A 27,875-nucleotide genomic window follows, 5' to 3' on the forward strand; every position below is an offset into this window, starting at 1 on the left:
TCCAAAAATATCCAAAAGGCTACAACCTCTTATTCCTTCCTCCATAGGACCTAGTGATATAAAAAAATAATGCCAAAAAAGAGACGAAAAGATAAAAGAATTTAATGTAAAATCTACAAGTAACACATATGCATAAATTAAAGATATATTTAATGCATTTACAACTACAGATTCACAAACATTCATGGGAAGGAAGCCGTGTTCACCTCTCTCCGGGCCTTTTTGTCGTGAACAGCAGACATGCATACACGTCGAGGGATTACGAACAGATGTGAAGAGTGGAGATAAGTATAAGTGAGGAGGCCGAGGAAAGGACGGTGGAGGGTGGGTCGATTATAATTTCCGTAGAGAAACAGCAGCTGAAATTCTACCTGGAAGCAAAGGCAGAATCCAAAGCAGCTGTGCTATCCAAGAGAGGCAGCTATTTTCTTGTCGAGGTGCAGCCGTTCAGCCATTTTTTTTGTGTGGAAGCAAGGCAAAGTATTTTAAACTCCTGAATAAGGGGAGTTTCCATGCTGGTCTAGGACTGGCAAGAGCCGGATTCACAACATTTCCTCATCCATGAAATGAAGGATCAAAATTCAGACGCAACAGGACAGCCTGTGTATAAGTTGTATTTCTGCACCAGTCACAGGGCAGGAAAGCATGAAAAGGGAGCAACCTATTCTTCATTATTGCCCTCTACCTTGTGGATCAGGACCAGAGGTTGGAATAATTACTTTTTTGGACTCTCGTTCATTCTCAGAGTTCCCTAGTCAACACTCACCATAGTGGCAGGGAAATTCTAGATGTTACCGTCCAAAAAAAGCAACTTCTTGAACCTCTGGTTAGGACCCATGCTACATCCTACTCTAAGGTGATCTGCAACAGCAATCATATGGTGATCTGCAATCACCATATAAATCTGTGGGGTGGACACTGGATCCTCAAATACATATTTGGCCCTAAGCTGGGTTGCAAATGTATAACGGCCAAGTGCTATTTTAACACAAATAGATGTCCACTGGGCAGGGTTGTTGATTCAAGACATTTCATGGCCTGAGCAAAACACAAGAGGTACCCCATTCACACTGCACTTACAGAAACTGGCAAGATTGGAAGCTGAATCTTACTTTGACAGTGGTAACAAGACTGAAACCGGGGGTGAAACAGGCTAGCTCAGGTGGCACAGGGAAGGCTGGCATGCCACTCACAGCTCTGCCCATCATCAACAACTAGTCTATCTGTAAGTGTACTATGCAAACTGCTGCACATTTTTGGTTGTCTTCACTTTCCTGCGCAAATTCAGATCTATTCACCCTCCCTTCTCCCGAAAATGTGCAGCCATTCGAATGCATACAAATCAGATGAACAGCCACACATGCAGTAATGCGCACTTCTGCAGATTTCAGCAGATATCCTGGTAAAAAACATGAAACCTTTTTCTGCTGAGTTTAAGGAGTTTTTCAGTAGGGGTGGGGGGCGCGCAAAAAGCCTGAACTCCTGTGAATCATGTGTGGCTGGATCACATTCTATTCAACTTGAGAAGTATTTTAACCATGTAGACTAGTCCCATGTCATACCCTACCCGTTATACACTCCTTACCCACATGTTCCCTGCATCTTCTGCCTGAGATGACTGCCTCATGCAGCCAAATGGTAGGGCTAGCCCTCATGAAGAAGGGAAAATAACACCATCACCTTTGGTGGGAGAATTCAAAGACAGAGCCATTTTAGCCTGGGGGATCAGTCTGCAGAGGGATCTTGCAGCACCATTTGAGACTAACTGAAAGAAAGAAGTTGGTAGTATGAGCTTTCTTAGACTTGAGTCTACATGCGTCTGAGGAAAGAGATGCAAGTCTACAAAAGCTCAAGCTACCAATTTCTCCCAGTTAATCTCAAAGGTGCTACAAGATCCCTTTGCATACCATCCTCTTTTTATCTCTTGAAGGATTTGACTCCCCAGACTGGCTCACTTCCAGGACCACTGAACATCCTTCAAGAAAGGGAGCCCAGAAGGGCATGAGAGAGAAACCAACCAACATGTCACTCACACCCTCTGTTCCCACATGTGCAATGCCATGGGCTTCTGGATGTTGGACTACCCACCTCCATTATCCACTGTGACAATCAGGGGGATGAAGCCTATCAATGTTTGCAAGGCCGCAGTTACTTTCCCCGGCCAGATTCTCTGTCACAGAATACACACACATTTTGTTAATTTCCACTCCTTCTTAAGCCACATCTTTGCCTTCTTTCCACCTTAGTCCCCTAACCTCCCACTCTCCATCCCTCCACATGTATGAGGGAGGGACTTCATGCAGCACTCTCTCTGCCCAATTTTGAGGGCCATAGAGCCCCCCAAAGTCCCTGCCCTCCAAAGTTTTTTTTTTAAAGAGAATTACACTTTCAGAAGCCTCTCAGAAGTGCGACTCTCACTTAAAACAAGGCACAGCCCCCTCCTTACATGGGGTGGGGTTTTAGGGGTGAGGAAATCAGCTACTAGCCACTTTGGGAATTAATTTGGAGGTGTGCTGTTTGATTCAGGCCCCAGAATGAGCAGATTGGCTCCTGGAATTTGCCCTTCGGTGCTAACTAGAATGGAAGATGTTCTTTGTAGGATCTGCAAAGTGGAGGAGCCAGTTTTCTCCACTGGTCAAACCGATACCTGCAGGAAGTCTTCCTTTAGGCCCAGAAGGCAACTTTACAAACAAGTTCCTCCAAAGTTCAAATTCTGAAACTCCTTACAGGTGGATTTTTTTTTGTTAGACAGCTCTTGGTGGCAGGGAAGTGGAAAACCAGCACCAGGCATGAGCACTTAGACTCCTAGAGCTGGAGGAGACACCAAGCTCATTCTGCTACTCAGGATGACCGATGGCCATCCAGCCTCTGTTTAAAAACCTCCAATGGAGACTCCACCACACTCTGAGGCAGCCTATTCCACTGTCAAACAGCTCTTACTCTCAGAAAGTTCTTTTCAATGTTTAGGTGGAATCTCTTTTCCCATAGTTTGATAGCTCTTTTATCATTCAGACAAAAATTTGGAGCGGATCCACTCTCCTTTGCCCCCAGCATCCAAATTAATACCCCTCTTGAAAATTCTCTAAGCCAGTCACCAGATCTTGGGGAGATAAACCCTATGAAGCCAAGTTGCATATTTTGTGAAGCATTTTGTCTGTCTTGCATCTACCATTAGCTAGCGCCACTGCGAGAACCTCAGTTCTATTGCTAGCATGCAGGAGAAAACTTGGTGCTATCCAGCCATCTTGCATGAAGTTGTTGTCTCTATGAGATGCTGCTTAGGGCAATGGTTCTCAGCCTTTGATCCTCCAGATGTTTTGGACTTTTAACACCCCACACAGAACACAAGGGATAAAAGTCAGAACCTAGGCAACAGTGGCAGCTGGATACTGTCAATTGGACATGACTCTGCTTTGAACTTAGGCCAAAAATTTAAAGGAGCTGAACCGATTTGGGAACCAGAATGCAGCATCATGGATAGCTGCTTTAAAATTGAGTTAAAACAAGGTTAAAGTGGGGTGGGGGGGGCATTGTTCCACCCTGCATATGCCCAGCGGGCCACGCCAGTGTGCTTTGGCATACTTGAAGTGATGTCACATTACTTCTGGCTGCCACTTAGGCTGATTTTTGAGGCTTCTGTTTTGGGGAGGCGTGGGGGGCTTTGGCAGGTCAGGGGAAGCAAACCACTATGGTTTGGGGCCACAAAATTGCCTGAAAACCAGTACAATTTTTTTAAAAAAACTCCAGCTTTAGGTGACTTCAGGGGCTGTACTTAAGCATCTCATGAATTCGTAAGTGTCCTGCAGATCATCCTGATTTAAACCATGTGGCAGACTCTCCATCCGACCAACACCAGAGCCATGAGGGCTAGGGAAAAACAGGCTGGTTAAGAGGAAGTCAGGAAGACAAAACCAGGCCAAAGGAGGAGATCACATGACTGAAATTGGAAGTATAATCCAGTGCCACCCTGAATGCAATTATGCATATTCACGTTATTGCGGGAAAGGTTACCACACGTGATCACTGGCAGTCCGAACGCACTCCAAATGCAATCACATGTCAATCCACAGTTAAGTAAATTTGGTGAACTAGCGAAATCACAAACTCTATTTCTAGGCAACTTCGCACTCAGTGCGCTGTTGTTTGGTGTGATGTGCATGTCTCCTTTGGTCCTGTTCCCCCCCCCCAAATCTGGAAGGGGGGGTTCCCATGAAGCCACACTGCCATTCTGCTTCAATTTTGCTTCTGCTTGTCCATCAGCATTGCTGAGAGGGGGCTGCTGCCTGCTAATTAAGAGGCATGGACCGGGAGCTATTTGGATAACCATTATATTCAAGGTTTAACGTGACAAGAGTAAATATATGCTCGTTTTAACATGAATAGAGCATGTTCTTTCAACCATTCTCTCCTCCCCCCCCCCAACCTCTTTTGTAAATTGTGGGGTTCCTTGGTTCCTCTCTCTCACTCGCCTAAATATGCTATGCTCCAGTCATCTGGAGTCTCACTCAGTATGCGCAAGGGGGCCAATTCGCAATTAAGAACCCACCGATGTGATGGCTTACTTCACACAGAATCTGGGTCGCATTCGGGGAGGCTATTACAGCAAATTTAAGGTGTGATAAGTAATCACGTAATAGCGTGAATTTTCAAATTGACCTCGCTATCTTCTCTTCTAAAATTGAGAGCCTCCCGTCCCGTGTGATATCCTTCAAAGAAGTGGCACCATTGCTAAATCCATTAGAATAATAGAATCAAAGAGTTGGAAGAGACCCTAAGAGCCATCCATTCCACCTCCCTGCCATGCAGAAATCACACAATCAAAGCACTCCTGACAGATGGCCATCCAGCCTGTTTAAAAACCTCCAAAGAAGGAGACTCCACCACAATCCAAGGCAGCATATCCCACTGTCAAACAGCTCTTATCATCAGGAAGTTCTTCCTAATGTTTAGATGGAATCTCTTTTCTTGTAATTTGAATCCATTGCTCTGTGTCCTACTCTCTGGAGCTGCAGAAAATAAGCTCGTTCTATCCTCAATAAGACATCCCTTCAAATACAGTCAGCCCTCCTTATTCACGGATTTTTTTTATCCACAGATCCACGGCTTGAAAATATTCTGAAAAGTATAAATTTCAAATAGCAAACCTTGATTTTCCATTTTATATAAGGGACACCATTTTACTATGCCACTGTATTTAATGGGACTTGAGCATCCACAAATTTTGTTATCCATGGAAGGCCCTGGAACCAAGCCCCAGTGGATAACAAGAGCCCACTGTATGGCCATCATATCACCTCTTAATCTTCTCTTCCCCAGGCTACACATACCCAGCTCCCTAAGCCATCCCTCATAGGTTTTCAGACCTTTTGCCATTTTGGTCACCCTCCTTTGGACATGCTCCAGCTTGTCAATATCCTTATTGAACTGTGATCCCCCAAACTGGACACAATATTCCAGGTAAATTCTGACCAAAGCAAAATAGAATGATACTATTGTTTCCCTCAATCTACACATTATATTCCTATTGAGGCAACATAGCGTTGCATTGTCTTTTTTAGCTGTTACACCACACTGTTGGCTCATGTTCAGCTGGTGGTTTACTAAGAGACCCAATAGACATCACAGCTGCTGCCTTGTAGGAGGCTAATGCATGATCCATCTAGGTCTGTAGTCTCTTTAGAAGCTGGTAAAATGAAGCTTGAGTGCAGGGAGGAAGAAGAGATCTGCTCTACCACTATAAAGGGAAGAGAGTTTCTCTTTCTCAGCCCTACCTTCAGCCTATCAACCAGCAAGGGAATTATCTAGCTGAGGTCAGGCTCAGCAATGCAAGAAGCACGCCAAAGTGGGAAAATAATGTGCAGGTACATTAACTGAATGGAAAAGGGTAAAGTAGAGGTGTACTTGCCATGTATGTACTCAACCAATCATAAGACAAGAATAGAAACCCCTGCCACAGGTCAGGAGGTGACTATGATAGAACCAGATTTATCTATTTAGCCCAAGGGCAGGAGATTGCTGGCCAGCAAGAGTGTGTGGTGCTGATAGATTAGAGAGCAGCAAGTCAACCCAACATTTAGATGGCTTCTCCAAATCTACGTCCTTCCAGTTGTATCCCATTATACCCAATGTTTTCAAACTGTGTTGAAGGGAAGCCTGGCCTTCCTAGGTGATTCCTTTACACAATTCTTTTACAGAAGGACTGCAAACAGCAGACAAACTTTGCAAACACTGAAAAACTCAGCTGCTGGATTAGAGAACTGGGTATATTCAAAGCCACACTCATCATCCACAGTGGAAGGAGCTAGGGAATGCTACTGTGAGAACCACCCAATCCAGCCAGCCTCTCCCATGCAAACTGTGCCTGAAAATATTGCCCAGAATTCCCTATGAGTGACAACTGGTGAGGGCATCCTTGGCTGACAGACGGATGTCAAGTCTCCCTTTTCCTACTACCTATACAGGGAACCTCACTTTTCAGGGGTTGTCTCTCAATTACATACACACCATGGGCACGTAAGAACACATGAAACCACCTTGTACCAAGGCAGAGCGCTGTTCCAGTCCAACCAAAGCATGCACCTCCCACTACTCACTTTATGTGGCATGTGTGTACACCTCATTTGCATGTTCCTCTCCCCACCATTTTGGGGAAGAGGAGAGGAAAGACCACAAACACCAGGGCTGTGTTCCCTACCCAAGTTGATGTGCATTATCATGTTGCATTGTGGTGGCCAGGACATGCACCAAGCAGCACAACAATGCTTACAGGCAGCTAATGGCCTGATCAAGCCCTCAAAGAAAACTTACCTGGCCTGAGAAAAATGGTTTTTAATTGGAAGAGAGGTTCTGCGCTTTCGAGTTACATCTAAGGAATAAAATGGCCTTTGAGATTACAGATGCTAGGCCATTCTTTGTATACAGGATCCCTGGCCTGGGGCTATATGGGAACTGGCCCTTGGAAGGGTGGCCTACTGATAGAAAGTTCTCCTGCTCTATGAGCACTTGTATGGCTCCTCTCCAGTGTGCACTCTTTTATGACTCAGAAGGTGGGAGCTGGAAATGAAGCACTTCCCGCACTCTAAGCATTCGTACGGTTTCTCGCCTGTGTGCACCCGTTTATGGCTGACAAGACGGGAGCTTGAAATGAAGCTCTTCCCACACTCAGAGCATTCAAAGGGTTTCTCTCCTGTGTGGGTTCTCTTGTGTGTGATGAGGGATGCTTTCTGCCTGAAGCTTTTGCCACAACCTGAGCATATATATGGCTTCTCTCCTGTGTGGATTCGACTGTGGGCCGTAAGGTTGGAACTTCGGCTGAAGTTCTTCCCACAGTCAGAGCACTTGTACGGCTTCTCCCCCGTGTGGGTTCTCTTATGATCTGTAAGGTGGGAGCTGCTACCAAAACGTTTACCACACTCTAAACATTCATAGGGCTTCTCTCCTGTGTGGACCCTGATGTGATTGATAATCTGGGAGCACGCGCTGAAGCTTTTCCCGCACAGCGTACACTCGTATGGTTTCTCCCCTGTGTGGGTTCTTTTGTGTGTAATGAGGGATGCTTTCTGATTGAAGTTTTTGCCACAGTATGAGCAACTGTATGGTTTCTCACCCGTGTGGACTCTCTTATGTGTAATAAGCTGGGAGCTGGTACTGAAGCTTTTCCCACACTCAGAGCATTCGTACGGTTTCTCTCCTGTGTGTGTTCTCTCGTGGGTGATAAGGGAGGCTTTCTGGTTGAAGCTTTTGCCACAGACGCCACATTTGTGAGGTTTCTCAGGCATGTGGGTCTCCTCATGCCTCATAAGCTCAGAGGGATGAGAGAACCAAGTTTCGCACACGGAGCATTTGTATGGCTTCTCCCCAGTGTGGATCCTCTCATGTATAACCAAATGGGTTCTCTCATAGAAACTTGCCTCACAAAATGAGCATTTGTGGGGTTTTTCGATGGGTTGCATTTCCTGATGGCTAAAACTCTGACAGGAGCTTTCCCCTGAGTCAGTATGTCTGTGGGTTCCCTCCTGGAAGGAGCTTTCCCGTATGCCCCTGTCACCTTCCCCACAAAGCTTTGCTGACTTCCCAGGATTCTCCTGGTGACCATCTGGTCCCTGGTGGCTCTCAGGCATCTTGTCCATCTCAGGCCCTTGGAAGCATTTCCCTTTGGCTCGCTGTAATGACATTCCACCAATACCCACTTGCTCAGGTTGGTCATCTTGAAAGGATTCCTCATCATCATCTTGCACTTGTTCATTGCCTGTGGGAATGATCAAACAAACATGTCATGAGAACATGAAAACATGCCTACTGGATCACATCAAAGACCTATCTCAGGGGTCAGGTACCTTAGGCCCTGGTACCAAACATGGTACTTTAGGCTTTTGGCCCCACCACCTACCCCTGGGATGTGGCCATTGCAAACTCCTCTCAACCTGAATCCAGCCCTCAGGCTGAGAGAGATTCTATGAGCGTGGATTATCTATTCCAGTATTCTGTATCCCACAATGGTCAAACAAATAATTCCTGGGTAGCCAACAAGAAAGAAAAGAGGCCTGCTGCACATTACCAATTAACCTGTTTCCAGCAACCCACAAGTTCCTTCATGCCATCATTGTTAATAAACACTGATAAGTTGGACCTCTAATAAACAATTTCTTTGTTGTATTCTAAGAGTCCTAATCCCTTAGCTAAGAGGACTTGTTGCACAGAAACTACCAACAAGGGAAGGCCACTTCCAAGATCCACCAGCTCAGGCTCAACTCCTTGACTCAGAGGATGTAGGTAGGTGTGGCTGCTTGGTACCATAGCACCAGAGAAGAACAAACACAAGGGCAGGGAATGTCTACTTAAGCAATCCTGGTTCCGTATGGACACCCTACTGTTTCTACTCCCACATTAAAACATGAGAACCATATGATCTCCTTGTTGTTACAGCTCCACTCCTCCATTTCCACAACTGGAAATTATCGTTATGACAAATAAAGCCCTATATATGGCTCAGGTCCAGGCTATCTGAAAGCCCATATCTTCCTACAGAAGCATACCCAAAAAAGGGCAAAAAAAAAACCCTTTCCTTTTTTCAAGAAAACAAGAGCTTACCAGACAAGGTGGCCTCCCAGTCATCCTCCTGCTTATCTTCCAGGGGGAGCTGCATCTTCAAGATAACAGGGGGAGAATGATCTGACTTGGGGGAACTAAGAGATCTTGACATCTAAATTAAAAAAGAAAAGAAAATTATTATGTGGAATCGAACGCTACAAGTAAAGTGAAGCCTTGCAACCAAAGTCCACCTCCTGATCCAACCAAAAACCTAACTATAAATCTTTCTGGCAACTACCACCGCCACCCTGCAAAACCCAACCTACTGCTGGTCTTATGAGACCACATGAAGGTTCTGCATACTGTTTTGTTTTCAGTACAGTGCACTTAACTCCTCCCGCTTCCACTGCTGATACAGAAATATGGCCCACTGACTTACCCAAACCATTATGCTATAGTCTTAGATGTCTCTATACTAAGCCAAAGAGCAGGGGTAGGCAACCTGCGGCCCGCGGGCCGGATGCGGCCCGGCAAGGCCTTGGGACCGGCCCCCGCCCAGTCCTGCTGCCGATTGCCGCTGGAGCCTTTGGCCTCTTGCGTGAGGGCATGGGGCCTTTGGCCTATCAGGAGAAGGGGGCAAGCGGCAGGCAAGGGGGGAATTGTCTATAGAAGCCTCCAAAACATGCATTTATATTAACATTTTTTTAAAAAAAATCAGCAATTTTTTTTGCGTGTCATCCATTTTATATAAAAAGTGTCCTCCATTTGAAAATTTTGTCCTACATTTGTCCCAGTTTATTTATTTAAATATTTTTTAAAAAATTATTTCATTATTTAATTTTTGGCTTCGGCCCCCCAGTTGTCTGAGGGACAGCAACCCGGCCCTCGGGTCAAAAAGCTTGCCTACCCTTGCCAAAGAGTATGGGAAATAAACAGGATGATCTTAAACTCTTAACGCTAGAAGGAAACAGGAAGCCAAGTGTTGCTAGACATGCACTCTGGATTTCCAGAAAGTGGGTTTCACTAGGCTTTGGGAAATACTGGATGATATCCCATGGTCAGAAATATTCAAAGGAAAGAGAGTTCATAATGCATGGGTGCCTCTTAAAGGAGAGATATGTGGGAAGAAAACACAATGAAGCAGAGAAGCATTTCTAATGTACCCCTATCAAGAAAAGTAATTGGAAAAGTTACAGCTAGACCTATAAACAACCATGGTCCGGCCAGGAGCAGTCTTAACCTGCAAGTGCAGAATAAGTCCATCCCCAGCTTGGACCAAAGGTTGCTTCTGATTACACTGCAGAGTGTGTGCTACCTGTCTTTATGGTACAATCTTCATGTAATTTAGGCACATTGCAGTTATTATGAAAAGGAATTACAGGTTGAGTATCCCTTATCTGAAATTCTAAAATCTGAACTACTCCAAAATCCAAAATTATCCACATGGGAGGCAGATATAGTGACAGCTTTGCTTTCTGATGATTCAGTGTACACCAACTTTGTTTCATGCAAAAAACTATTTGAAATATTATGTATAACATTACTTTTAGGCATACAAAACATACATGAATTTCATGTTTAGAAATATCTCCAAAGTAGCTCATCACAGCAATAACTATAGCAACTTCATTTATATACCGCTTCATACCGCACTAAGCACTTTCTAAGCGGTTTACAACTGTAAGCTAATTGCCCCCAATAATTGCTGGGTACTCATTTTAGCAACCTCAGAAGGATGCAAGGCTGAGTCGACCCTGAGCCCCTGAATGGGATTGAACTCACAACTTTGTGGTCTTTGAATGAGTGGCTGCAGTACTGGCATTTAACACTGTGCCACCACGGCTCTATAAATGCAAATATCCCCCCCCCCCAAAAAAAAAATCCAAAATCCATAACACTTCTGGTTCCAAGAATTTCAGATAAGGGAGATTCAACCTGTAATTACAAGTAGCATGGTTTGTTTTGGTTTTCAAATACCCAAACTCTCACCTTCTGTTCTGGCTCCTCAGAGTCTTGAAGGAACCGTTCTGCCAGGGCTACGGCCCGGGTACAAGTCTCGGGACCGTGCTCTCTCACCCAGCTCTGCATCTCCGGCGGCAGGACAGTCAAGAACTGCTCCAGGATCAGGAACTCTAGGATCTGCTCCTTGGTGTGCGTCTCTGGCCTCAACCACTGGTGGCATAGCTCCCAGAGCTTGTTACAGACCTCTCGGGGGCCTTCAGCTTCCTCATAGCAGAAGAGCCGGAAACGCTGCCTCCGCATCTCCACATTGACCTGGTCCTCATCAAGAACTTCCTCCTTCACTTTCACGGGCGAATCCTGTCTGCTGTCATAAGTCTTGCCATCGTCTGACATACTCTGGGCCATAGACTCAACTTTGGGCCACCTGCTGCCTTGTTCTCCACCCTTGAAGGAGCTCTGGAAATACTTGGTATCTTCTCCCGGCATATAATGAGGGGACTGCGGGGCGTTCCTCCATCCTGAACGGCTCGGCTGCATCGTTTTCAGGAAATCTTGCAACTGGGTCTCCCAGCACTGGTCTTCTGGCTCCCGTTTGAACTGCTGTGGGGGGACTGCCCCTTCTAGCAACTCGCCGGTAGCCCCAATTTGGACCACATGGAGATCTCGTGGTCCCCGCTGCAAGCTCTCCTGTGGCTCGGGTCCAGTGCCTTCTTGTTCCTCCATTTTGGTTTCCGATACCAACTCCTGAATTGGAAACAGAAAGTCAGGGGTCATTCAGACTTTTTTTTAGAATCATAGAATCATAGAGTTGGAAAAGACCACAAGGACCATACAGCCCAACCCTCTGCCATGTAAGAATATATAATCAAAGCTCCCCTGACAGATGGCCATCCAGCCTCTGATTAAAAACCTGCAAAGAAGGAGACTCCACCACTCTCTGAGGGAGTGTGTTTCACTGTCGCACAGCTCTTACTGTCAAGAAGTTCTTCCTAATGTTTAGGTGGAAAGAAAACGATGCAATGAGAGCGCTCAGTAAAATAAGCCAGTGTGGTGCAGTGATCAGTGTCAGGCTGAGGCTTGGGAGATCTAGGTTCAAGTCCCCATCATGTAACTCACAAGTGATCTCAGACTAAATCACAAGGGATCTCAGCATTCTTCTCCAGCACCACATCTCAAATGAATTTATTTTCTTCTCATCTACTTTCTTCACTGTCCAGCTCTCACATCTATACATGGTGATAGGAATACAGTGAATTGGATGATTTTAACTTTAGTGCTCTGTGGTGTGGTGGTTTCAGCATTGGACTGAAAATTACTCCTTCTCAGCTTGACATCCCTCATAGGGTCACTCTTTGGACAAAAGTGGTGGGAGCAATGTACACCGCCAAAATCAGTATGCAAAGGGATCTTGTATGCATGTTATAACATGCATCTGAGGAAGTAGGCTGAAATCTGTGAAAGCTCATGCTACCAATTTCTTTCTTTCAGTTAGTCTCAAAGGTGCTACAAAATCCCTTCACTCTTTCAGCTAAATCTCAAAGGTGTTACAAAATCCTTCTCTCTTTCAGTTAAGTCTCAAAGGTGCTACAAGATCCCTTCTCTCTTTCAGTTAGTCTCAAGGTTGCTACAAGATCACTTATCTCTTTCATTTAGTCTCAAAGGTGCTACAAAATCCCTTCTCTCTTTCATTTAGTCTCAAAGGTGCTATAAGATCCCTTGACACAGAGATTTTCCAGACTAAACAGCTAAATCTGTGAAAGGGGGAACAGACACTGAAGCACAAAGCATTTCGGGAGTCTTCCCGCTTAAGCAGATCCAAGGGATCCATAAGATTTCCAAAAGACTCAACTGCTACACACCTCTTTCAACAAATCCTGTGGCTCTGCTGCAGCTGGGATGAACTGGTGGGATTCCAGGCCACTTTATGACAAAAGCAAGAAAGGAATACACAGTCTCAGCACTCTGGTTCCACTTGAACTTGCAGGGCTGCAGCTTATGGTCACCTGGGCTTTGTAGTTTTTTTTGTGGGGGCACTACTCAAGAGCTCTCTGGCTGAGAGGTCTCAATGTCCCTCTGTAAACTACAAATCCCAACAAATTGCATCCAGTTAAATACCTGTAGACTTGTCTGCTACAAACAACTTTCTCTCAGGCTGCATCTTCACTGCAGAATTAATGCAGTTTGACATCACTTTAACTGCCATAGCTCACGGCTATAGGATTCTGGGATCTGTAGTTTGGTGAGACATTCAGCCTTCTCTGTCAGAGCGCTCTGGTGTTGTCACAAACTACACATCCCAGGATTCTATAGGATGGAGCCATGACCATTAAAGTAGTGTCAAACTACATAATTCTGCAATGTGGCAGCAGCCTGAGTTGAAGTGGTATCAAATGGTTATAATGTGGAGCTACAAAGCACTAGGGAAACTAGCATGTTGTGGTGATTTGAGCATGGGACTACAACTCTGGGGACCAGATCTCGATTCACGCTCAGCCATGAAACCTGCTGGGTGATCTTGAGTATGTCACACACTCTCAGCCTCAGGGGAAGGCAATGGCAAACCTCCCCTGAACAAATCTTGCCATGATAGGTTTGCCTTAGAATTACTATAAGGAGATTAACCAGCAAAAAAGACAGGAGCATAGTGGTATGCTTCCATCAATATCGTGCAATAATGCGATGGTTATCACACAATGCTGCGCGATGTCATGATTATCCCACAATTATCCCCTGAATAAAGAGGAATTCTAGCACCCCTTTTTATTCACAGAAAATCCTCGTGAATAAAAATGGCATTAGAATTCCTCTTTATTCGCGGGATAATCACAACATTGTATGATAATCATCACATTATCACGCAATATTGACAGGAGCATACCGCTATGCTCTTGTCTTTTTTGCCAGTGTGATAATCTCCTAAATCGGAAGTGACTTGAGGCACACAACAGCAATAGCAACAAAGAGTCTAAACACTTATTAAACAAGCTAATAAGTGAAAATATGTACATGTGCAACCTGGATAAAATCATTACTCCCCCCATCATTAATGAAAAAACATGTTTTAAGTACCATATATACTCGACTAAAAATAGACCTCGTGTATAAGTCGAGGGCAGGTTTTAGGGCCAAAATTATAGATTTTGATGTGACTCGTGGATAAGTCAAAGGTAAAACTTAGGGGCAGGTAACAAAGGATCTAAAGGATGAAGCAAAGGGCCACAATGGCAAACAACTTTCAAAATTCCAGCATGGATCATAACCGTGTTCACTCTAAAGGCTGGATGGATGAGAGAGTAGAGGTTGGACAGTGCTTCCATGACAGATTGTACTCTCACCTTTCACCAAGGAATGATTCCTTTTTATATAGGGGTTAAAATATAGTACTTACATTGACCCGTGGACAAGTCGACAGGTTTTTTGGGTCAACTTTTGACTAAAATATTTAGACTTATACATGAGTATATAAAATAGGTGCCAAAATGAAGCTAATATCAGTGTCAACCTTTCAGAAACAGCAGGGATGGGGGAACCACACAAAAGCAAGAAAATGAGAAAATTTAGGAAGGGAGGTGTGGCCCTTTTGGAAGCATGTCTGAAATCTACTGTATTTGCTTGGGGAAGGGTTTTTTTTTTTTTGTGCAAATCACCTCTGTGAATTTTTTACCAAAGAAAATGCTCCAAGATGCAAAAAGCTATCAAAAATTACTCAAGAACTGTCAGAATTTTCCCTAGTGGGAAGAAACGTTTTGAATGTTTTCATTTTCACACGTGAGAAACAAATAATAGGAAAGATTTCTATACCAAATACATCTATTTTTGTTGTTGCTATATCCTGCCTTTCCCCCAGTTCAAGATTCAGGGCAGTTTTACCACAGATTTAACAAACAAACAAAAGTTAAACATTCACAAACTATAAAATTCAAAAAGTGTGATTAAAACTTTCATAGAAATCTAAAACCAGTTAAACCTGAACCATTAAAAAAAATGAACCATTTTTTAAAAAGCACAACAGAACAACAAAATAATACATTGAAAATCCAACACAGAGAATCCATATATATGCACATATAAAAGCCAGTGTGGTGTAGTGGTTTGAGCCTTGGATTCTTGAGATCAGGGTTCAATTTCCTGAATGGCCATGGAAACCCACTGGGAGACCTTGGGCAAGTTACACTCTCTCAGCCTCAGAGGATGGCAATGGCAAACGCCCCTCTAAAGAAACATGCCAAGAAAACGCTATAATAGGTTCACCTTAGGGTTGCCATAAGTCAGAAGGCACACAACAACAATAAAGGTGTAACTTAATAAGATGATAGCTTGCTCTAGGTTCACTATAAGTTGGAATCAACTTGAATACATACATACATACATACATACATACATACAACAACACAACAAGAGCCAGTGTGGCATAGTGGTTTGAACATTGGACTATGACTCTTGAGATCAGAGTTCAATTCCCTGCTCAGCCATGGAAGTTCAATGGACGACTATGGGCAAGTCCCACAATCTCAACCCCCCAAAACCTCATGGTCTTTGGGTCACCATAAGTCGGAAGTGACTTGAAGACACACAGCAACAACAACATGCATATTATATACATGCCTCACCCCCTATGATGGTACAAAAAGATAACAAAAAGGGTTAACTAGAGATGGCCCTTGGTATCCCCGTTTTGTTTTTTTTAGCCACAGATCCAAGCATCCATGGCTTTCAAATATTCAAAAAATATATAAATTCCCAAAACAACCCTTGATTTTGCTGTTTCATGTGAGAGACCCCATTTTAGAATGTCACTGTGTTTAATAGGACATGAGCATCCACAGATTTTAGTATCCATGGGGGGGGGGGGGGTCCTGGAAGTGGAACCAAACCCATGGGATACCAAGCACCCACTGGATGTGCTGGTCTATCACAACACCCAAAAATCTGCTAACACTGCTTCACTCTGCCTAAAGACAGGGCCAGCCCTGAGTCAAGCTCCATCCCCGGTTTCCCCTTATCAGTGCAGAGTCACCATGTTACATCCAGTGGGTTCACATACTCTTGGGTCAGTATCAGAAATCCTCCCTGGGTTTCCATGCAGATCCAAGAGCGACACATTTCCATTGTACCGCTTACCTTCTGGAACAGCCTACCAAGAGAAGTCCACCTTGAGCTGTGGTGCTTTCTTCTTCCTTGCCTGGTTAAAAAAAAAAGCCTTGCTTTTCGATAGCGTCTACTTAGTTGCTTTGTGGCATTTGTATATTTCTTGAATGCTTATTTCTTATTAAAACCCACCAATGATATTTTGCTCGGCATTATTTGTGCCTTCTGTGATTTGCTTTAGTAGGGTGGCTTGTGGTGGCGTTGGGATTTTTTTCTTTTCTTTTTTGCAGCTTTTATTGTTTCATGATGGATTGCTTTAATCTGTTTATTCACCCTTGTAGCTGGCTGCTTTGGTTTGTTTTACAAGAAAAGCAAGTCGCAAAACCCTTAAATGAGATAAATAAATAAAACCCAGAGTTCCTGCCAGTTGCAAGCACCTCTTAAAGTCGCAGTAACCTCTCTTGGGAAGAAAACCAGCAAGCCTACCATTACGTTTTTACTGATGGTTCAGTCCATCAGCGGAGCAACTTTTGGGGGCCAGGGAATTGCACCTGAGCTCCCCAAAATTCTCCATCTCTTGCAGAACTCACTACCAATGCCACAAGAAAACCACTGGATTTTTTTGCATCAACGTAAAACACGGTGTAGTGGTTCGAGTCTTGGACTATGACTCTGGAGACCAGGGTTTGAATCCCTGCTTGGCCGTCTGCACAAGTCATATGCTCTCAGCCTCAAAGAGTGACAATGGCAAACCTCCTCTAAACACATTTTGCCAAGAAACCCCCATGATAGGGTCACCATAAGTTAGAAATTACATTATTTGACGGCTCACAGCGACAACAAAAACTATGTGAAATCTTTGTAGCTTGGTTTAAAGGAGAAATGGATTCCCATGGGTCTTATAAAAGCACAATTTTCCTTTTAAAAATACGTGACCTATTTTTGTTGTTGTTGTGCGCCTTCAAGTCATTTTTGACTTATGGCAACCCTAAGGTGAGCCTGTCAGAGGGTTTTCTTGGCACATTTCTTCAGAGGGGGGTTGCCTTTGCCATCCTCTGAGAGAGTGTGATTTGTCCAAAGTCACTCAGTGGGTTTACACGGCCAAGTGGGATTCAAACCCTAGTTTCCAGAGTCATAGTCCAATGCTCAAACTACTATGCCATGCTAAGTTGCCACAAAAGCAGAAGAGGAACAGTCTCAGTCACTAGAAATCTCAGCAAACAAGACCACAACCAAGAGTGGATGCCCTGTATAAACTTTTAAAACAAAGTAAATGAGTCATGTGTACAGATAAATATGATCAACATTTAGTAGTCTCAAATAAAAATGGAATAGAATAACAGCAGAAACATATCCAAAATGTGGCAAGTTATTGGGCTGCAGCATGGAGAACAAAGAAGGGGAGAGTAAAACTGAAGAAACAATCCACAAAACAGTGATACTTTTACTGAGTCAACCAAAGCTGCACAAAATGCATCATGCAAGCTCTCTGAACTTCACTTTCTTCTTCATCAGGGAAAGGTGCTAAAAATCCTACAGGAGGAGAAAATGGAGTTGAAATTTTATTGCCTGGATTATATGGCTCTTTGTCTCCCAGAGCCTACATGGCCAAAGAGAGGAGTGTCTTCTGCTTGCACTGCTACACCTCCGGACTATCCTGACAAGAACAAAAAACATCTTGACAAAATGTAGGCCCGTGACCCTAACACTGTCTTTCTCCTGTATAATTTTTAACACCTTTGCCTGATGAAGAAGCCAGTGGAGCTTCGAAAGCTTACGTCATGTATTTTGTGAAATTTTGGCTGCCCTAATAAAGGTAAAGCTGTCTTGTGGGTTTTGGCCACTACTGTATTTTGCTATATGGCCAACATGGCAATCCCTGGATATATTTTCTGCACAAACAAGAGGAAAGGGGAAAAGAAAACATGACCCCAGAAATTCCATGTCAGTATGGGCTTTATCGAGAGCCAGTGTGGAGTAGTGGTTTTAGCATTGGACTCTGGAGACCAGGGTTCGAATCCTGGCTCAGCCATGTAAACCTGCTGGGTGATCTTGGGTAAATCACACTCTCTCAGTCTCAGAGGGCGGCAATGGCAAACCTCCTCTGAACAAGTCTTGTCAAGAAAACCCCTTAATAGGTTTGCATTAGGGGCGCCGTAAGTCAAAAATGAGCTGGAGGCATACAACAACAACATGGATTTTATCGCACTCGCGCTACAATCATGCCAGTTTAAGAATAGAAGCATACTGGTTTGACATCATTTCATATTACACTTTTCCCCACAATAGCACTTTGGCAATCCTTGGCTGTGTGATGTGTTTTCTTCACTGCTAAGCACTGCCTTCCAGGAAAACAAGGCAGCAGCAGGACACAGACATGCTAAGGATGGAAATGTGTGTGCTAAGTACAGTGGGATCTTGTTATGCGCTGGGGTTTGGCTCCAGGATCTCCTATGGATAACACAATCCATGGATGCTCATGTCCCATTAAATATAATGGCAGAGCAAAATGGTGTCCCTTATACAAAATGGACAATCAAGGTTTGCTATTTGGAATTTATACTTTTTTGGAATATTTTCAAGCCGTGGATGCTTGAATCTGTGGATAACAAATCCGTCGATAAGGAGGGCTGACTGTACCAACTAAAGATGCTTTCATCCGGTTAAAATTTGTTAGCCTCATGTATTAAAGTCCTATGTGTCACTAACAATATTCCAACCTGCATGTCCACTAAGCCCAGCCTTGAGCGACTCTGGGGTCACAACTCACAGAATCCTCCAGCCACCAGGATCATGATCCCATTGGCCATGCTGACCGGGGGATTCTGGGAGTGTTCCTTCTACAAAGTACCATTTCCAAGCTCTTCCTTCACTGGCAGCAGCGGCCAGGATTCTCAAATAGAAACACAGTCTGCATCTTCACTGCAGAATTAATGCAGTTTGAGACTGTCATGGCTTCATCGTATGGAATCCTGGGATTTGTCTTTGTTGGGATGTCAGAGCTCTCTGACAGAGAAGGCTAAGGCGTCATTCCCACTATATTTTAAACCGGTTTGCAAATCGGTTTGAAGCAGTTTAAATGACCCTGGTTCGCACCAGGGCCATGCGCTAAATCTATTTAAACCACATCTTTTTGACATTGATTTTTTTCTGCATATTTTTGAATAAATTGATTCCACGCAAGTGTGAATCAGATGTGGATTGGAATCAATTTCAAGAATCAGTTTGAAGAATTGAATTCACAAATCAATTCAGTGTCAGTGTGAACGAGACATGAATCAGAATAGATTGACTATAACATGATAAGGGGCCACCAGGAAAGAGGAAATTAACAACCTGTGTTCGCCCAACATTCGACCTTCATACGGAAGTACGTAAATGCGATTGCAGTGATGGACAGAGAAAAAAAAATCCCGCTGAAAACACTTCAAAATGAACCAGTTCATTTGCCAATTAGAACTACAAGTGGGTTATTTTGAGAGACTCCTGCAGGAAACAGTTTAAATTGAATCAATTCATTCGTCAATGTGAACCACAAGTGGGTTATTTTATTTTATTTTACAGCAAGAAAATGCGACCGGGGCAAATGTATTGTGAATCACGCTCAGCTGCTGAACCGATCAATCAATTTGGATTGCAAAGCGATTTATTTGTAAGTGGGAATGAGGCCCAGATATCTCACAAACCTACATATTCCAGAATTCCACAGCACTGAGCCATGGCAGTTAAAGCAGTGTCAAACCACATTAATTATACAGTGCTGATGCAGCCATGGTCATTCTATACATTTGTGCCCAACATTTTCAGAGGGGATGGTGGGAATGGAACAGGAATCTTTCAAGATGCAAGGCAAATATACTTTCCCATAGAGCTAAGGATCATGCGTTGCTTCCTTGCATGGGAATTCTTGAGGCAATAATTCTTTCAAGAGCTCTGGGCTGGTTGCCTCTGCAGCCGTAAATCCAGCTTTCCCTCCACTGATAGTTGTAAACCTTTACTGCTATTATATTTCCACACAGCTCTCTAGGTCATTAAATGCAAGCTGGGATTAAACATGGATACCGATCCAGTTTATGGCTGCTCTCAAGAAGGGGGAAGGGTATTGTGGAATGAATGGCCTGCACATGTTGTCCAAGGGCAGGCCTGGGTTCCCCAATCCAGATTAAGGATGGTGCAAGCGAGGAGAAGTAGGTATCCTTCTCAGCCTATTAAGAAGCCAGGTGGCGTGGGGCATTTATGCATCTGCCATCCCAGTTCTTTATAGATGTGCTTAAGCCCGAGCGGTCGGCTCTCTTGCTTTTATTAATCTAATAAAAGGATTGAGAGAGCACTTTGAATCGGTGTTCTCAGAGCTTTTGCTCTGCTCCTCAGCCTGAAAGCAGGCCCTCCAAGTCAGAAAAATTGACTTGGTGGAAAATCGCAATGAAAAACGAAATGTCTGGATGTAAAGTCAAAGGTTTTTATGGCCGGCATCCATAGTTTTTTGTGGGGTTTTTGGGCTATGTGTCTGTGTTCTAGAAGAGTTTGTTCCTGACATTTCGTCTGCATCTGTGGCTGGCATCTGTGGCTGGCATTCTCTGAAGATGCCAGCCACAGATGCAAGTGAAACCTCAGGAATAAACTCTTCTAGAACACGGACACATAGCCCGAAAAACCCACAAAAAAAACTATAGAAATGTCTTCCTCAAGACCAGGCATAGGCTAAAAAGCAGGGGATTATTCGGACGGTGAAAATAATCCTGGTAGAATGTGAGTTGAATCTTTGTTGTCCACATGCATTTCAAATGCACCCGTGGAAATTTGGGATGGCGATTGCCAAAACCCCACTTACACAGGGATAATCAATCTCGGGTTTTCCCCCCCAAGTTTTCTTAAAAGAGCTGCATTGTCGCCTGTGTGAATAACTGATGCAAACAGAACCGGGATAAACCTGGATAAAACTCTGCATGCCTTAAACATGTTTCGAATACATCCACATCATTGACTCCATCTTTATTCAATTGTTGATATGTGTGAGAACAGAACATGCAGAGGCAGTTTCAATAAAAAATACTACCACTATGATTATTATTATTACATTAAACAGTGTGAAAACAAATAAATTAAATAGTGTGAACAACAAAACTGGAATGCATGAGTGAGATTATTCATATAGTCATGCTAAAAAACAACAACGCCTGAATAACCCCCAGGGCAGAAAAATTAGGCAATGAAAAAAAAATGTCTGGACTTCCACAAGATCAGGCATGGGATAGTTCTGTGGTTTCCAGGGCTGATGCCTACCTGAAGATGGCATGGGGTATACTGTGCTCTGAACCAGTGGTATAGCTACCAATGCAAAGTGAGGGCATTGCCCTTCAAATAAGAATCGTTCCCTCCCCAGGAAATCTTCCTTCAATTCCCAAATTTCTAGCACTGACTAAGGCTGCATCCACACTACAGAAACAATCCAGGTTGACACCACGTTAACTGGCATGGCTAAGCTCTGTGGAAGTCTAGGAATTGTTGTAACATCAGAGCGCTCTGGCAGAGAAGGCTGAATGTCTCACAAAACTGCAATTCCCAAAATTCCATAGCATTGACCCATGACGGTTAAAGTGGTGTCACCCTGGATTATTTCGGCAATGTGGATATTTTCAAATTGTGGATGCTTGAATTCATGGATAAAAAAAATCCGTGCTTATGGAAGGATGGCTGTAATAGTGATGTAACAATACAGTGTGCTATTGAACGCTTTAACGTTTGTATTTTATTTAACATAATTTTATATTGTGAAGTCTAAAGCTCTCATAATTCCCTGAAGATGCCAGCCACAGATGCTGGCAAAACCTCAGGAATAAACTCTTTCCACATAACCCAAAACCCCCACAAAAAAGCCCTATAATTTTATACGGTTCAAACGTAATTATTTTCTCTTTTTATGCCTCATGTTTGTAAACTACCCAATTGAATATATAAGTTTGTTATGTGTTTGTTTGTTTAAATGTTTGCATGTTTGTTTGTATGTGCAACAATTTGTACTTTATAATAAAATAAATTAAAAAATAATGTAATTATTTTCATAGTTTCTAAAACTGTATTGGTAAGTTTTTCACCAGTTTTGTTTGTGAGCAACTTTGGGTCCCGCTCCAAGAGAAAGGAAGCATAGAAATTAAAAAATAAAATTAAAAAAAATAAAAATAAAAATTTATATATATATATATATATATATATATATATATATAATGTCCTCCTTTTTACACCTCCTGTCATAGCCACCAATTACAAATACAGCAGACCAGGGTTTGATTCCCAGCTTGACCATTGGGCAAGTCACACACTCTCAGCCTCGGGGGAAGGCAATGGCAAAGCTCATCTGCACAAATCTTGCCAAGAAAACTTGTGATAGGGCCGTCATTAGTCAGAGACCTGAAGGCAGACAACAACAACGACAGCAACAAAAAATAAACAACAAAGTGCCTATTTCTGGAAAGACCTTTTTGTTAAAGGAGAAGTGTACAGATGCAAGAGTTGGGCAGTGATGAAAGCAGAGAGGAAGAAAATACATTCATTTGAGATGTGGTGCTGGAGAAGAATGCCAAGGATCCCATGGATGGCCAAAAAGACAAACAAATGGGTCCTGGAACAGATCAGATGCAGCCAAAGTCTACGAAAGTTCATGCTACAACTTCTTTTGCACAGTTAGTCTCAAAGGTGTTCCAAGATCCCTTTGCATACTGATATCTCTATAGATTTAACTCCCACTTGTGCTATGCGCAGCAAGTTTAGAAACTGTCCAAACATGGGGAAAATATTGGAGAATTTATCAATTAAGAATCGGGTAGCCAGGATATAAACTACAGCTTTATCCGAGAAGTTAACCTACTAGTGTTTTTTTAAACACTAGTTTTTTTAAAAAAAGACAAGGAGATATAAAAGAAGACTTTTTTGGTATCACATTTGTTATATTTGTTGTTGTTGTTATCATCTTATATCCCACCTTTATCCCAATATAGGGATTCAAGGCGGCAAACAGCAGATTTAAAACAATACAATTTAAAAACATTTCAACATTAAAATGTATAAATATAAAATTAAAAAAGAACAATTAAATCATTTTCAAAGTTAAAACGTTACTTTTCTGTGTAAAAAAGAATGGTGACTTCAAACCACCAAACAACCAAGTTAAATTTTGGATGAATCAGTAGAGAAATATGATTAGTATAATATGTAAAGGAAGGAACAGAACTATGCGAGAAACACTGAAAATGTGTTTGTAGAGATAGTCATGGGTAAATATGTCTATCTACAAAGACCTTAAAAAGCTATCATAGGAATAGAACTTTAAGTTGAAACAGAGATAACGTATAAGACGATATTAACGAAGGGAATCAATGTACACAATTTTTTTTCTTTTCTGCGTTAGTCGGTAGTAGAAAATAGGTACGTACATTTAAAAATAATCAAAGCAATGAAAATAACTTGTGAAGATTTGCACACCTTAGTATCTGCAGAGATTAGAAAAATCTGCGAAGAGGCGTTAATGAAAAGCAAGCCATACAACTAGAAATGTTACGGAAACGTTGACAGGAAAATGTGGAAGAAAAACAGAAATAAAAATACTTAGAAAAAGATAAAATAGGTACAAAGAGACGTAGAGAAAAACACCTCCAAGGTCATAGTTAAGGAAGTAAATACTTTTTTCTAACGAAAGAAAAAGAATCACGCTGGAGGACCTAGAAATGCCTAGAAAGGGTGTTTTCTCTGGGAGTATCTATGGTCTCCAGTGCAACTTTGTGGTCAACTTCTGGCAGAGTTGCACCGGAGGACGGTCCTAGAGTTTCCCAGAGAGAACGTATTAATCAAAAGAGCAAATAATCAAATCCACAAAAGCCAAAGCCGCCAGTGTGTACGACAGTTTACTTTGTAGATATTTTGTATAACACGACTACCCTTGAACAACAACAATGGGAAGGCATCTCTCTTCTTCTCTCTGTTTGTGTATGATTCTGAGATTTTAACAGCATTAATTATTGTTTAGAGAGCAATAATTCCCTGCCACTTGTACTCTAGTTTATTTATGGGATTCTGTGCAATGCTTCTCAACTTGCACTGCCAGACCCATAATCCCCATCTCCTCCTGCCCCACTTGCATCCCAATCCCCACCAGCTTTGCCCAGTGAAGTACCTTTAACTCACTGGTCCCAGGCATCACCTTTCCACAGCTAGCAAAGGTTAATTCAAAATCCCAGTTGGCAATGCAAGCAGACGGAAGTGGCATTTATTAATGCAATCCCAGGCTCCCCTTCTCCCTTTCTTTCTTTCCTCCCAACCACAAAGCCACTCTCCTTTCTAGGAGCAGAGACTCTATAGATTTAACTCTATGTAGGTAGTTCAAGGAATTGCAAAATCCAGCATGTGGTTTAGGTAGACTGCAGCAATGCTTTTGACTGCAATTGATAAGGAGGGTCAAGGAAGACGGTGCAAAGGCACAGCTTCTGCTGAACATGAAGAAAACAAAAATAATGGCCATGAAACACTTACAGAAATTTCAACCCAGGCAATGAGGTAAATGAAATTGTAAAAGAGTTCCCATAGCTTGGATGGATCAGAATGGGGACTGCAGCAAAGAGATAAGAAGTTCATCACACAGAGGAAAACTGGAAGTTTAAATGGGGTTTCTCCTGTGAAAATCACACAATTATTATTAAATCCAAGTTAAGATTTTCACACACAGCGGTCATTATGCCAGGAAATATCCCGGGAATAACCAGACAATAAAACAGCAGCAAATCATTCCCGGGATTTTTGTCATGATCAAAAGCGATTAAAGCACCCAGACTAACCAGGCAATAAACAGCAACAAATCATTAATGGGATTTTCATCGTGATCAAAAGCAACTAAAGCAGCATTAACCTGGGAGTAACCAGGCAATAAATAGCAACAAATCATTCCTAGGAAAATCCCATGAATGATTTCTTGCTGATTATTGCCTGGTTATTCACAGATTAATGGTGCTTTAATCGCTTTTGATCGAGACATCATGTGAAAAACTTTATCTCAATGGGATATTCCCGGGATAATGGCACTTTAATCACAACGTTGTGTGAAAATCTTAATCGTGAATACACGATTTTCATGGGATCAGAATGGGGCCTGCAGTAAAGAGATAAGAAGACAAGGATTGGGAAAGGCAGCGAATAAAGAAAAGCTATGGAATGCTCTTAAAGAAATGGGAGTGCTGTCACATAATAATAATAATAATAATAATAATAATAATAATGTGACAGCACTCCCATGTCTTTATTATTATTCATTTCTTTCCCCATGGATCAAGGCGGGGAACAACAACAATGAACAGATAAACAACATCAGTTAGAACACATTAGTTAAAACACACATTAGTTGAAAAGGACAGATAAGCTTTACACCTATTTAAAAGATCCACATTTAAAATTCACTATTTAAAATTCACAATTTAAAAATCATCTGGATAAACCTGTTGGAAGAGACTGGATTATAACGATGTTTTAAACTCAGACAACGTATTCAGCTGTCAAATCTCTTCCGGCAGGTCATTCCACAGTTTTGGGGCGGCTGAAGAAAAAGTCCTCTGGATGACCATTGCCAACGGAGTAAATGTCCTCCAGAGTCCCTGAGGTGATCCTGTAGGTTACCTGGAGCAGGGCTATCACATCTGATAGTCCTGAAAAGAAATCTGTACTTAGGACAAAAAGTAACAGAACAGAACAGGGAAAAACAAAAGGTTCCCAGTTGACAAGTCTGCAAATTGTCACCCTACTTGTTCAACTTGTATGCAGAAAACATCATGCAAAGGGCAGGATTAGACTTTGACTGAAGATAAGAAGAAGGACCATCAACAATCTAAGATATTCAGACGACAACATACTACTAGAAGAATACATCTCAGGCTTGGAACACTTGCTAAGGAAGGTCAAGGAAGAAAGTGCAAAGGCAGGCTTACTGCTCAACATTAAGAAAACAAATAATGACCACAGAAGACCTACAAAAATTTAAACTGGCCAATGAGAAATCTAAATAGTTAAAGATTTCTTGTATTTTAGAACACACATTGATTGGATTCGGAAAGGAGACTGGAAAGGAGAGATAAAGAGAAGACTAGGATTGGGAAGGGCATCGATGAAAGAATTAGACAAGATAGTAAAAAGCAATTATACAAAATTGAGAACTAAAACAGGGAGTTCATCACACTGGGGCTGCTTTCGGCATTAAAGAGAGATTAAAGTACATTGAAAGCATCCCGCAAATGAAGCAGAAATAGCAAGTAATTGCACAAAGGATTATCAAACACAGTTGTGCATATAAAGTGATACTGAAAATGCATTGTTGCTGAAATCCCAAAAGTAAAAAGATGTGTGCTAATGCTTCTTTGTGACCACTTTATCATTGGGTTTTCTTGGCATGTTTCTTCAGAGGGGGTTTGCCATTGCCATCCTCTGAGGTTGAGAGAGTGTGACTTTTGGTCACCTGTTTATAAGAAGATTGGAAAGCTTCAAGCCCCTTCAGAATATGCCTGAAAATTTCATCCAAACCTGCCAAGGAATTCTTCAACATTGCAAAGAAACAAATACACTGAACTAAAAACCATGAGGATTGAAAGATGCCAAGCCAAAATCTGTTTGTCTGTGGATCTATCTATATACAGACACACATATACTGATTTTTGTCATATTTCATTGTCTCAGAAGAGGCCTGTAAATTGCATCAAATACTTTCAGGCAAATGATGTCTATTTCTTAAAAAATATATTCCATGGTTTATCACAGAAAGGAGATCAGGAGTTTATCCCATGAATACCCCAGAAAAATTACACAAAACAATTTCACACAATGTCACACAAAACCTGCCATTAAAATGGTCACAAAGAAGCATTAGCATGCATCTTTTTACTTTCGGGATTTCAGCGACAATGCGTTACCAATATCGCTTTATTTACACAATTGTGTGTGATAATCATTCACGCAATTACTTGTCATTTTCGCTTTATTTGCGGGATGCTTTAAATGTGCTTTAATCTTTCTTTAATGCCAAAACTAGCCCCAGAGTGATAAACTGACAAATCTATCATGGGGTTGTCTTCGCAAGTTTCTTCAGAGGGGGTTTGCCATTGCCCCTCTCTGAGGCTGAGAGAGTGTGACTCAACCTGGGTTACCCAGTGGGTTTTATGGCTGAGCAGGGATTTGAACCTTGTTCTCCAGAGTCATAGTCCAACACTCAAACCACTACGCCACACTGACTCTATGGGTGCATCTACACCGTAGAAATTACACAGTTTGAAACCACTTTACCTGCCCTGGCTGCCTCCTACAGAATCCTGGGATTTGTAGTTTGGTGAGGCCCCGGCACTCTTTGGCAGGGAAAGCTCAAGACCTTGCCGAACTACAAATTCCATAGTTTGGAGCTACAGCCCTTAAAGGGGTGTCAAGCTGCATTATTTCTACAGTGCAGATTAGACCTATGGCTCTTTGGAGCTGGAATCAGCAACTTCAAGTTGTTGTTGGATTACAACTCCCATCATACCTTCTCAAACCAGATGGGAGTTGCAGTCCAACAACACCTGGAGGGCTAAGATTAGCAGTCCTTGATTTACAAGATGTATTGCTTTCTTTCTTCTCACTCTTTCTGGCCATTCTTTCTCTCTTGTTTTCCTTTCTGATCTCCCTCCTTTTATTTTCCTAAATCTCTTTTTTACTCACCTCTCTGAAGCTTTGGCTCAGTTGCAGCCTCTGCAGAATTAGAGGAAACACTCCAAAGTTTAGACAAACCCCAAAAG

At 42.5% G+C, this 27,875-nt stretch overlaps 1 protein-coding gene across 3 annotated transcripts; it reads right to left on the reverse strand.

The window, feature by feature from the left end:
- Nucleotides 1–86: 86 nt before the first annotated feature.
- Nucleotides 87–27,863, reverse strand: LOC149320795 (uncharacterized). 3 transcript variants are annotated; one of them, XM_089503866.1, is made up of 4 exons: nt 27,799–27,863; nt 11,020–11,736; nt 9,091–9,202; nt 87–8,248 (listed from the first exon to the last, which is right to left on the reverse strand). In XM_089503866.1, the coding sequence occupies exons 2-4, from the start codon at nt 11,713–11,715 to the stop codon at nt 6,993–6,995; spliced, it is 2,064 nt and encodes a 687-aa protein (XP_089359992.1). In that variant the 5' UTR covers nt 11,716–11,736; nt 27,799–27,863; the 3' UTR covers nt 87–6,992. The 3 variants fall into 3 exon arrangements, with proteins under 3 accessions (XP_089359992.1, XP_089359987.1, XP_089359986.1); XM_089503861.1 differs by lacking the exon at nt 27,799–27,863 and adding an exon at nt 24,275–24,378; XM_089503860.1 differs by lacking the exon at nt 27,799–27,863 and adding an exon at nt 24,248–24,378.
- Between the last annotated feature and the right edge of the window lie 12 nt (nt 27,864–27,875).

Source organism: Sceloporus occidentalis, unplaced genomic scaffold (genome assembly GCF_023333645.1).
Source record: "Sceloporus occidentalis isolate IW3139 unplaced genomic scaffold, rSceOcc1.0.p SCAF_1, whole genome shotgun sequence".
Classification (NCBI taxonomy): domain Eukaryota; kingdom Metazoa; phylum Chordata; class Lepidosauria; order Squamata; family Phrynosomatidae; genus Sceloporus; species Sceloporus occidentalis.